The 12,479-nt window shown below is 32.3% G+C and overlaps 1 protein-coding gene across 1 annotated transcript; it reads left to right on the forward strand.

The window, feature by feature from the left end:
- The first annotated feature begins 627 nt into the window (after positions 1-627).
- Positions 628-11,945, forward strand: LOC112032896 (LRR receptor-like serine/threonine-protein kinase EFR). Its single transcript, XM_065782954.1, has 2 exons — positions 628-1,998; positions 11,874-11,945. The coding sequence occupies exons 1-2, from the start codon at positions 628-630 to the stop codon at positions 11,943-11,945; spliced, it is 1,443 nt and encodes a 480-aa protein (XP_065639026.1).
- The last annotated feature ends 534 nt before the right edge of the window (positions 11,946-12,479 follow it).

The following is a 12,479-nucleotide window of genomic DNA, read 5'->3' on the forward strand; positions in this document are numbered from 1 at the left end:
CGACATGGCCTTCGCCTATCTTTTTTTTTTTTTTCTTTTTTTCTTTTTTTTTTTTAATCTTGTTCTGATTCACTTTGTTGTTGCAATGGAGCTTAGATAGGCTTTCATGCTCTTGATTTGTTGTTTTTGTTTTTATTTTAGATTTGTTGTTCTAATTAAATTTTTATTTTTTCATGTTCTTGATCTGTTACTGTGTTTGTGTTGATTGTGTTACCGTTTGAGAGGGACACAGATGAACAAAGAAGAGAGGAGGAAAGAGAAAGAATTTTTTTTATTCAGCTGGATATTTTTTTAAGATAAAATAATGGTTTGAAGTTGCTACAGTGGTCTCTAAATTAAGAGAATTACTGTAGCAACTTCAAAAAATAATTTAGAGAACCTGTGCGTATGGAGAAGCTGCTGGAGAGATGAATAGTGTCATTTGGTGGTCTAAATTTGGCTTTACCGAAACTGCTGGAGATGCTCTAAATATGCTTCTTCTTGAGCTGCAAAGCAACCAAACACACAGTTGTACCATTTCAAAGTCCTAGTTTAGCCAACATTTTAGTTACGCGAAAGCCTTTTCAACCACTTTGAATGGGGCTTTGTTCACACCTAAGTTCTGCTCCACCATCCTCATCTTTATCCATGCGCACATTTATTCTTCTCTGGTGCTCTGGCCTGTTTCTCACCTCTGTGGTTGGCGGGAATAATGAGACGGACCGGTTGGCACTGCTTGAATTCAAATCCAAGATTAGTGATGATCCGCTTGGGGTGATGAGCTCTTGGAATGATAGCATCCACTTCTGCCAATGGAAAGGTGTTTCTTGTGGTCGCCGACATCAAAGGGTCATTGTGTTGGACTTGCAATCTCAAAAACTGGTAGGCTCTATATCCCCAAATGTTGGAAATTTAAGTTTTTTGTGGAAGCTAAACCTTGAAAACAATAGCTTTTATAATGAAATTTCTCCAGAAATTGGCCGTTTGCACAGACTACAAGTCTTGCTATTGAACAATAACACAATAACTGGAACAATTCCTAGCAATTTATCCAGTTGTGCCAACCTCAGAGTGTTTCATGTGGCTGTTAATAATCTGGTTGGAGAAATCCCCACAAAGCTTGGCACCTTGTCAAAGCTTCAAACATTTGCTATTCATAAAAATAATCTGACAGGAATTATCCCACCTTGTTTTGGAAACTTATCATCTCTAGAAGGGTTTTCTGCAGCTTATAATAACTTGGGTGGGAGTATCCCTGATTCTTTAGGCCAATTAATCAAACTTGAAATCTTTGGTGTGGATTCAAATACGTTGTCTGGTACAATTCATCCCTTATTCTTCAATATCTCTTCAATGAGAATTATTGATGTAGGAAATAACCAAATCCAAGGGCATCTTCCGTCGGATATAGGTATCACCTTACCAAATTTAGAAACATTTACCCTAAGCAACGACCAATTTATTGGATCTATCCCTGTTTCAATATCTAATGCCTCGAATCTATTTACATTGAATTTGGGTGGTAATAAACTCACTGGAAGGGTTCCTTCATTAGAGAAGCTAAATAAAATGACGTTGTTTTCCATAACCCAAAACCATCTTGGAAATGGAGGAGCAAATAATTTGAGTTTTCTTTGTTCTTTGACAAATTCCACCAATCTAAGAGATTTGGAGATTAATACCAACAACTTTGGGGGAAAGTTGCCCGAATGCATTGGCAACTTCTCAACTACTTTGACCTTTTTCTATTTGAATAATAACAAAATATTTGGAAAGATTCCTAATGTGATAGGAAATCTGATAAACCTTGAGGACATAGAAATGTGGAACAATAAATTTTCAGGCAACATTCCCTCTATAATTGGAAACCTTCAGAAATTACAATATTTGGATTTATCTCAAAATAATTTCTTTGGGAATATTCCATCTTCTCTTGGGAACTTAACAAATTTGTTGGGGTTGTATTCAAGGTTTTCAGACCCGGACCGTTCATTGAACCGTAGAAGGGAGAGGTTCAAGGTTTTTAAGGTCGAACCGGGGTCGAACCGTGATGACGTCATAACTAATTTAATAATTATTTTAAATATAAATAAAAATACTAAATTAGTAAAAATAAAAAAATTGACTAAAATAATCTAAATAAATACTTTTTTTAATGCATTTTTATATCACTAATTTTATTATAATGTTTCAAAATCCAACTTAATAATAATAATAATAATAATAATGATGATAAACAATTCACGTTGGAAGGGACAATGAGTCAGAAACTTTCAAACTCATTTTTGTCATCATCCACTTCTCCATCATGTCACACGTGCTAGGCTCTTCCACTTCTCCATCATGTCACGTTGGGAGGGGCAATGAGTCAGAATGAGATGGAAATTTTCCAAGGCCTTGTCATGTCACACGTGCTAGGCTCACCAAACTAAAAAGCAAAAATAAAGTTGAAAAAAGTCATCTACTTTAAACTGAAGGCAGGACTCAGGAGACCATGAAGAACGAAAGAAGAAGCAGTGAAGAAACAAAGAGGAAGAAGGAGCTGCGTCGTCTGCGAACAAGATCCAAGCAAAATCTCCCCCAAAACATCAATTTAGCGAACAAGATCTGCTACTTTCGGCTTCTAGCGAACAAGATGACCCTCTCGACGATGACTTCCTCTGTCCCTCCCTGACCCATTTTCTAATTTAATTTGCAGTCACATCCCAATTTCCACTACACTTACATATGCCACATCTAACAATTGCTAAAACATTGTCAAAGATGAGCAAATAGGGTAATGGGTAAGATCGTTGTAATTTAACATAATAACCCATGAGAGGATGAGGCGTTGCTCTTGGAGTACAATAAGGGACAATAGAATTTGAACTTCTATTTAGATTTCTTATACATGATTGTTTCGGATCCTACCTCCAATTCTCTAAACAATAAATTATGAACTCATCCTCCTCCTAAAGGAAAGGGGAAAAAAAAAAAGCAAGAATACAAAATTTGAAAAGACAAAGAAAAAAAATAAAAGACCAATGAACTCACCATCATCCAAAGATAAGAAACTAAAATTGATAGAATTATGGTTAAGTGATTAAATTCATCATTTTTTAATAGTTTAAACTTTTGGGATAATCGGTAATTTAACAAAAACAATAATTAAAAAAAACCAATTAAAGAATGAAAATCAACTATTAAAGCCAATTAAAAAATGAAGATCAATTGTTAAAGCAAATGACTTTAGTTAACATGACAATCAAAGCATTGAAGTTAATTATAGTTGTAAATGATTCAAGTTGAGCCTAATATTGAAAGCTCAGGAATGTATATTTAATTTTATTTTGAACACGAATTGAGCTAGAGTTCATCACCATACAATATTAAATGTTAAAACTTAGTTTATTTCCTTGTCGAACAAACTCAACCTTGTTCATGAGTTACTTTATTAACTTTTTTTTTCTTATCTATAGTAAAATTAGGACTAAAATCTTTTATCCTTTCATAGATCCATGCTAATAATTAATAACTAATTATAAATGAAATTTCATTATTTGAGTTAATTAGATAGAATAATTTTTATTTATGAATTTATAAAAATTAGATTTTCCATCCTTGTATTGTTAAAAACTATATTTAATTACTAAAAATGAACTACTTATATTATATTTAAACTATAAATAATAATTTGACATCATATGAACTTATTTTTAAACTTACATATTTTCTCTTAAGCCTATATAAATATATTTTTAAATTGAGCCTCATGAGTTCACTAACTTGTCCACTAAAACATTATTATTTTTAAGCTTAACTTGTTAAAAAAAATCGAGCTAATTAAACGTGAGCTTGAGTTTCACTCGTTTGCTAAACAAATAAACAGAAAATAACATTTATCCAAGTTGAACTCTAGATGTTCATAAACAACTCAATTAATTTACAAACCTTTATTGTAAGTGTACCCAATAGTTCAAGAAGAAAAGTGCAATTAACAAGTAGAAGAAAAAAAAAATGAAATCATAAATTAGATAACAATATATACATTTTGTTTGTTTCGACATTAAAGTTTTCTAGAAAATAATTCATTTTTCTATAATAATAATAAAAAATCTATAAATTATCTCATTTTCCTATGTTTGATAGCTACTTTAGATGTGTTAGAAAAGGTCTCATAATTTTTCTTATTTAGCTTGTTATGAGATATATATATATATTTTTTTTTAAATAAACAATCTCTAAAAAATAAGTCATGTTTTTTATGTTAACCAAAAATAGTTTTCCTTTGGTTTTTTTTTTTTTTTATTTTAACAAATAGTAGAAAACTTGAAAAATTATCTTCATATAAGATTTTTCATTAAAACAAATGGAGCGATAAATTATAAAGTTACATTTTTTTTTTTACTAAATAAAGTCACATATGACAGTAATATTTGTTCACATTTTTACTCATGTCACATTAAACAGTAATTTTACTTGGTAAATCATATACTAAAACATTCTATATTTTTTTTTAGAAGGCAATATCCTAGCTTCTCAAAAAAGAAAAAAAAAGAAAAAGGAATGCAATAATAATAATATCCCTAACTATTTTCATCGGACGAACAAATGGTGACAAAGCGTTTGTTAAATTGTCCCCCAAATAATTTGTTTGGGTACTATTGACCCCACGTGGGACAGGGAAACCGTATTCCCTTAAATAATTTGTTTGGATAGCCTTAATACTTATTTTCCAGAAGATTTAGGCCATGTGCTTTGTAAATGTATCGTGTATGATGCACACCCACCGCATATTCAATGGTGACCACCACTTTTTCTGGCCACGTCAGCCTACCTTAACTTAGACCTGGCGGTGCAGCCTTGTCTTTTCCATTTTCCACGTGGAATTACTTTCAACACAACCCACGTTTTCTCCAAGATGCGTGATGAACACGATCTAGCTTCAATTTTTTTTTTTTTTTAATATAAGGAAAATGATATGTCAATTTTAAACCAAACTATTTTAAGACATCCCAAATATTTCCAAATATTTTCATAATACAATAGTGTGGAATAGATTGAATTTGATACCTCCGTATTTACCATTTAGGACATGTCTTTTAAGTTTATTGAATCGACTACATGTATATTCTCAAAAAAACATCGAATACGGTTTATGAAACACCATTTATTGTAATCTTCAAATGTTGGAATAATTGAGAGGTCGTTTGGTAATGTTATTTATATATTTTTAAAATATGTATGGATGAAAAAATGTGTGAAAATGTGTGTAATATTGTTTAAAAATTGAAAACATATTGTTAAACCACACTACCAAAGAGGCCTCAATAAATAAAACAAAAAATAAAAAAATGTAAATGGACATCCAAATTTAATATTCCATGTATGAAATACAGATAACTTTATTTGAAGTTCGACAATGTATTGACAAAGACAAATTATATTAAACTATTGAAAGTTGAAACGTGGATATCATTATTTTCATTTTTTTTTTGTATAAATAGTGGAGGATGACGATTCAATTCAGTCTGGGTGCATATATTAATATATCATATTTGAAATAATTTTTTGCAAAATCTGCGAATTCACAAACTTGGAACCAAGATCATGTATGAGTAGGGAATTGTACTTGCATATAATTTAAATAATTCATTTTATCAAGAATTTTTACCACTATTTGGTACGAGAGAAGCTAGACAGCAACTGCATGCTTTATGATGTTTCTTCATATGCAATTTAAATTCCTCTTGATGGTTGTCAAATTAACACAACTGCCTATTGATGGTTTATAATATTTTATTACATTAAACTCAAAAACTAATGCCACAACACAAAGTTTCATTATTTATTTAGGTGAACAAACTATCATAATTAAGGAACTATATTGTCACAATTAATGAAAATTAATTAGTAATAAAAAATCAGGTAAGCGATCTTGTCAAGGTACAAGAATGCATGTTTTAATTCAGCAAAAAAGAATGCATGTTTTAAAGGATGGATTTATTGGTTGACTATATATTGATGCTCTTTATAGGTTTCTCAAAATTAATGCTCTTTATAGAAAAACAGGCTAAATTATTCTTTTTTATCTCAAACATTTGATCGAAGTTTGATTATCAATTTAGGGGTGTCAAATGAGTGAGTTTGAGGTGGGCATAATTGGGTTGGGTATATAAAACTCATTTACCCATTAAAACTCATTTAACTAATTGCTTATAACCCAAATCCAACTCAACCCAATTATTATGAGTAAACCCTAACTTATCCAATTATTAAAATTACCAAAATGCCATTAAAGTGAAAACCTCATCACTTTCTTGGATTTCCTTTTCCACTCACTCCACTCTCCTTTCCCAAAAAATCAGATTAAACAAAAGATACAACTACAAGCTTGAAAAGAAAATCGCTTCAAATTGGATCATCCTTCTCCTTTTATTTTGCCACACTTTCTTGACATGCAAACAACACCATCTAAACAACAATTTTTTTTTTAACATAAAAAGGGGCCTAATTTATTAAGCATTTAGCTTCCATTTCCTGCACTTTCTCAGCAACCAAACAAATCACCAAAACAGGATCAGGATTACAGCGATGGAGATCAGATTCTGATAACAATTTTCTTCCTCACACTCTCTCTACTATTACATAACTCATTCTTTGTATTCTTAACACAAACAATTGCTAAAAGAATCGAACTCTCACACCCACCAATTACAATTTATAACATTTCTTCACAAACTAGTTGCACGACATGTCGCATGCTGCAAAACCCATACAAGAAATTTCTAGCTTTGACTCCTTACTCACTCGGCTCCATGACTCACTAAGTTGCGATGAGAACAAGCCCGATTTTTGTGAGCTCAATCTGGCCTCACTAGTCTCTCCCTTGTGAACTCGTGGCTTAGTGGCCAATGGTGCACTCACTTCAAGCTCAAGCTCTAGCTCTTCTGGCTCAGCTTCGGCCAAGAATAGTAGCAACACTCTGTTGGATGGCAGATCTGAAACCAAATTCAGTAAGATCGAGACCAGACCAATCGGATTTGACTCCACCACCGGGAGATCCAGAGGATTCGCTCTCTTCGTGTACAAAACCATCGGAAAAGCCAAAGGATACAGCTTCGTTTTGTTTACAACTCGAAAATTGGCACTGAAAGCACTCCAAAACGCTAAAAGAGAGAGAGAGAGAGAGAGAGAGAGAGAGAGAGAGAGAGAGAGAGAGAGAGAATGTTAGGAGGATGAGAAAATGAAAGAAAATGAAATCCTTGAAACTCTGAAACATTTGAGGTCTTTTTTTCTTTTTTCTTTTTTCTTTTTTTATTTTTATTAATGGTAAGAGCTGGGTTAAATTTGGGTATATTGTTTTTGGGTTAAATGGGTCTCATTGGATTTTTAGTTAAAACCCAATAATTACTGGGTCTAATTAGGTTGATGCCCATTTAAGCCAACTAATAATTGGGTGAGTTTAGATTCAATTAAAGTGGGTGAGTTTGGGCAACCAAATGAGTTTGGGCTTATTTTGCCACCCCTAATTATCATTTATCTAATTTAAAAAGTTGCAGCTTCAATCTTTAAATGTTTTAAAAAAATTTAGAGATAATTTCAACTTAAGTCGTTCACTCTTGATAATTGCTCATTAGACCAAGACATCAATTAGTTTTTGGCATAAGTGAGGATCGAACCTCGTATCTCTTATTCGACAACAAAAAACTTTACCAGTTGAGTTAACTGAAATGTTTAAAATTAAAAATTCATCATTTTCACTTTTCTAGTTGTCTTTCATTTTATTGCATATTACATCAACTTTGTAATGTATCACGTATATAGAGTTTTTAATAGCTTATAAACATAAAATTGACAACATTGTAACCTTTTAATAATAAGAGATTGAGGGTTTGATCCTAACCTACACCAATTTTTAATTGGTGTCTTGATATGATGATAAAGAGCAATAATCAAGAGCGGACATTATAGGTTAAAAACTATCTCTCAAAAAAATTATAAATAAAATAAAGTTGGACTGAAATACATTTTAGCATAGAAAAACATTTTCCAAAGAGCTATTTTCATTTCATTTCTTAACCTATTGTTGTTGAGCTCGTGTATAGGCCATATTACAACAAAAACCAACTCCATTATTCTTTTTCTGAAACATGTTTTTTTTTTTCCCCTTCTGTATAACACGTACATTGATATGGTTTACATATACTTAAAAATAAATAAATAAAATGAAAGCACATAAGAGGTTATTTCAGTAAAAAAGAAAAAAGAAAAAATATACATGGACGAAAGTAAATGCCATATTTCCATAAAATAAATAACGAAGCTAATATACAACATCCCCAGTTAAAGGAAAGTTATTTAAAGATCCAACTAGTTACATTCATAATCAGAAAAGAATCATTTCAATAATTTGAAATTGATATATCAAGTGTTACAAATCTAAAAATGTTTTTTTTTATTTATTATTATTATTTAGAGATATTTTCAACCTATGAGGCTCTTGATTATTATTTTTTATCTTTAGACTAAGACATCAATTGATTTTTGGTATAAATAGGGATCAAACTTCAAATCCCTTATTCAATCACAAAATTTTTTATTAATTAAGCTAACTAGAACTTACTAATTTAAAAGGTATTCAAAAATTAAATAACGTGGCATTTTTTATATTTTTATAATGTTAGCTCTCTATGTACAAGCATTAAGTACAATCCAAATTACAATACTATCGTTAAAATGCAACTAATACATTAAGATCAATAATTCTAACTACCAAAGTACTTATATTTGGCACATTTGCTTCTCTCGTATGGAGATAGTGTGGATTTGAATCTTGTGGGCTATATTACCCTTTAGAAATGAAAGAAGTGCTCCGTTCACTTTATTTTCACAATAAATTTTAGGTAGTAAGTTGTTATTGGGTTTTTTTTTTTTTTTTTTTTTTTTTTTTGGCTTTCAGAGGTAGAATTTCAACTTATGACGTTTGCTTCCTATGATTGTCATTTATTATCAGACCAAGAAACCAATTGGTTTTTGGTATAGGCGGGAATAGAACTCCAGATCTTTTATTCGACAACAAGAGACTTTACCAGTTGAGTTAACTGAAATCCACTTATTAGTTCTAATTTGAATTCACAACTTAAATTACTTTTTTGCCAACACATAACAACAAGTAACAACTTACCACATTTGCTTTATTGTGAAAGTGTTGTGAAAATATTGTGAACATATAATTTTTCTAGAAATAATGATAAAGATTAAGAAATTAACGGTGTCCTAACATTGCTCATCTAAAAATATGAGTCAGAACTCAAAAAACTCTAACGCTAGTATAAAATTTACAACAAAAAACTAATAAAATGATGTGATAAAGAATGTGATTATGTTACTTTAAACATATAATAAATTAATGTTAAATTAAATTTTTTTATGATTAATAAGACATTAGTGGTAAAATATATATAGTAAAATTTGTAGTATTGCTAAAATCACTCTTGAACTTAGAATATCTAAAGAAAGAGGGAAAAAAAAAAAAAGTCTAAGCATATACTCCCTCCGTTCCACTTTGTTTGTCCTATTTGAAAAGTCAAACTTTTTAAGAGAACATTATTTATTGTTTTGTTTACCTTTTAAAATTATATAAGTTTCCAAGATTACCCTTAAATAAATTTATCAAAAAATTGAATTATTAATAAAATAGGGTATAATATGAGCATTAGTAAATTAATGACTTTTATTTTTAGAAACAGAACAATATTTTGGGACATTCCAAAATGGAATAAAGGACAAACAAAGTGGGACGAAGGTAGTATAATATTTACAATTGTTGAAATGATAAATTTTAATTGATGTAAAATAAAAATGATATAAGTAATAAACTCAAATAATAGTGATATCACTTCAATCATAACATAAAAGAAAAACCATATTAGCAGTTGTGAAAGTATATATCATATCATATACTTATTATATAATAAAAGTTGGCTCTTAGAAATCTTTTTTTTTTTTTTAATAAACTGCATATTCATTCAAAGAAACTATGGAGGAAAACAAGCAGGAGTATCTCCTTTACAAGCTGCCTCAATGGCAAGGGGGAGCATACCTTTAGAAAAACAAAACGTTTGCATAAGTTAAGGGCAAATCTAGCAGTTACATGGGCTGCAGAGTTGTTGCTCCTATGAACCCAACAGAAATTATAAGAAGAAAAACAGGAAGATAAGTTACTAATATTGCTAATGATAGTGTTTAGAGTCCATCTGGGAGTATGATCAAGGTGGTTCAAAGCATCAATGCAGATTTTTTAGTCTCCCTTGAATATGACAAAGCACCAATGGTTTTGGATGGCGAGATGGACAGCCCAAAGAAGTACCAACGCTTTTACTTGTAAAGGGGGGCAGAGCTGGTGCACTTTTCCTCAAACGAAGAGCACCTTTCCATGGTGATTTCAAGCAACCACATCTAGAGCAGTTTTGGATGAGTTTAAAGCCGCATCCACATTAATTTTGATGTGATTTGGTGAGGGAGGTGACTAGAAGGTAGAGCATGACCTTAGGGTGGGGTGGATGGTTGAGGCGAAGACTTTGGAGATTTCTTGAAGCCTTGCTTGCACATGATGCTTGGTGTTAAGGACATATTTTATGTAGTTGGTTAATCCTTTGACAAAACGCACTTTACTTATATTTGGGTAGATCTTAGTTGTGTTTAATACTTGAAGAAACATGTTGTTCAAGTCTAGTATTAAAGTCATGAAGATTGGACCAAGAAACAAGTGAAGAAAAGGTGTTCAATAAAGCTGGACAGATATCTCGACACTTGCGGATAGATAGCTCGATAGCTTCTCGATAGCTCCTCGACACTTGGCTATCTGTCGAGATCTTCAGCTGATGCTTATCGCAATCTCGATAGCTTCTCGATAGCTTGTCGATCGATCGAGAAAGTTTCTGTCTCCTCGACACCTTCTCGACATCTCCTCGATAGCTGCTATCTGTCAAGATTCATTAAATCTCGACACCTTCTCGACGCCTCCTCGATAGCTACTATCTGTCGAGGTTATGGGAATTCAGATTTCTGTTTTTGGGCCAGGCTTATATATTTGTGTAGGGTTTCTTTTCTCACAACCCTAGACCTATATAAGGCTTATTTTAGAGGCAGTCACATAAGAGAATACAAGGAGAACATATGCAAAAGGTGATCAATGCCTTATTCTCTCTAAAAGAAGTTACTGCGTCTTTGCGCCTTTGAGTTTTGTAACCAACTGCTTCTTAATCTTCATTGTTGATGAAGTGAAGAACTTTGCAGCCAACATCTTCTTCAAGTTGGTGAGTGAGTCACGTACTGGGATTCATGCAAAGGAGTTAGTCACATACTGGGATCCGTGCAACAGCAAAAAGGGTGGCATTCATATATTGAAGAGTTCAGAGGTTCTGAAGCGGTAGAAGGTTTCTGCTGTGAGTTCATCTATGGGGATTGTAGAGTCTAGGGACAAAGGTTTTGTACTAGATCTGAAACTTCTCTTTACTATAGTGGATTGGTTTTCGGGAAAGTTTCCCCCCAGGTTTTTTACTGTGAAACTGGTTGGTTTCATTGGTTTTCCTGGGTCATCATATCTTGTCTTATTTATTTTTTCCGCTGCATGATTTTGACATGATATTGATGTTTGTTTGTTTTAACAAGTTTGATTCATAATAAATATAATTAACAACTTGGGTTTAAAACTTGTTAATTCTATCAATCGGGGTCTAAATTTTCCAACAAGTGGTATCAGAGCAGGTTCACTCTGATTGGATTAATTTCCTGAGTGTGATCCATTGACCCCTATTGTCATGGATAGAGGACAATCTTTATTTATACCTCCTTTATTTGATGGAACTAATTATGCATACTGGAAAGTTCATATGAAAGTTTTTTTGCAGGCTCTAGGTAAACAGGTATGGCAAGCTGTTGAAGTTAGCTGGATTAAGCCGAAGGAAGCACCTGTGGATTAGGATGATGCAACAATTGTAGCTGTAGATTTTAATAGTAGGGCCTTGAATGCTTTGTTCTGTGGGGTGACTAATGAGGAATTCAAGAAAATATCATCCACGGAAGTTGCCAAGGAAGTATAGACCATTCTTGAGACCACCTATGAAGGTACCAAGGCAGTAAAGACTGTGAAGCTTCAACAACTCACTAGTAGTTTTGAAGAAATAAGGATGGAGGAGGATGAGACCTTTGATGAGATCTATGCCAAACTCAAGGATACTGTGAATTCTGCTTTCAACCTTGGAGAATGTATTGCAGAATCCAAAATTGTTAGAAAAATCCTTAGGTCCTTACCTGAAAGATTCCATGCTAAGATCATTGCCATTGAAGAAGTTAAGGACATTGATCAAATTCCTTTGATTGAGCTTGTAGGGAACCTTCAAACTTATGAGATGGGATTGGGCTCAATGGGAAAAGGTGGAAAGAGTAAAAACTTGGCTCTTAAGGGTATAGAGGAAGAGATTGAGGACTCTGAAAGCGAAGATGAAGATGAAGAT

Source organism: Quercus suber, unplaced genomic scaffold, assembly GCF_002906115.3.
Source record: "Quercus suber isolate HL8 unplaced genomic scaffold, Cork oak 2.0 scaffold_322, whole genome shotgun sequence".
NCBI lineage: Eukaryota > Viridiplantae > Streptophyta > Magnoliopsida > Fagales > Fagaceae > Quercus > Quercus suber.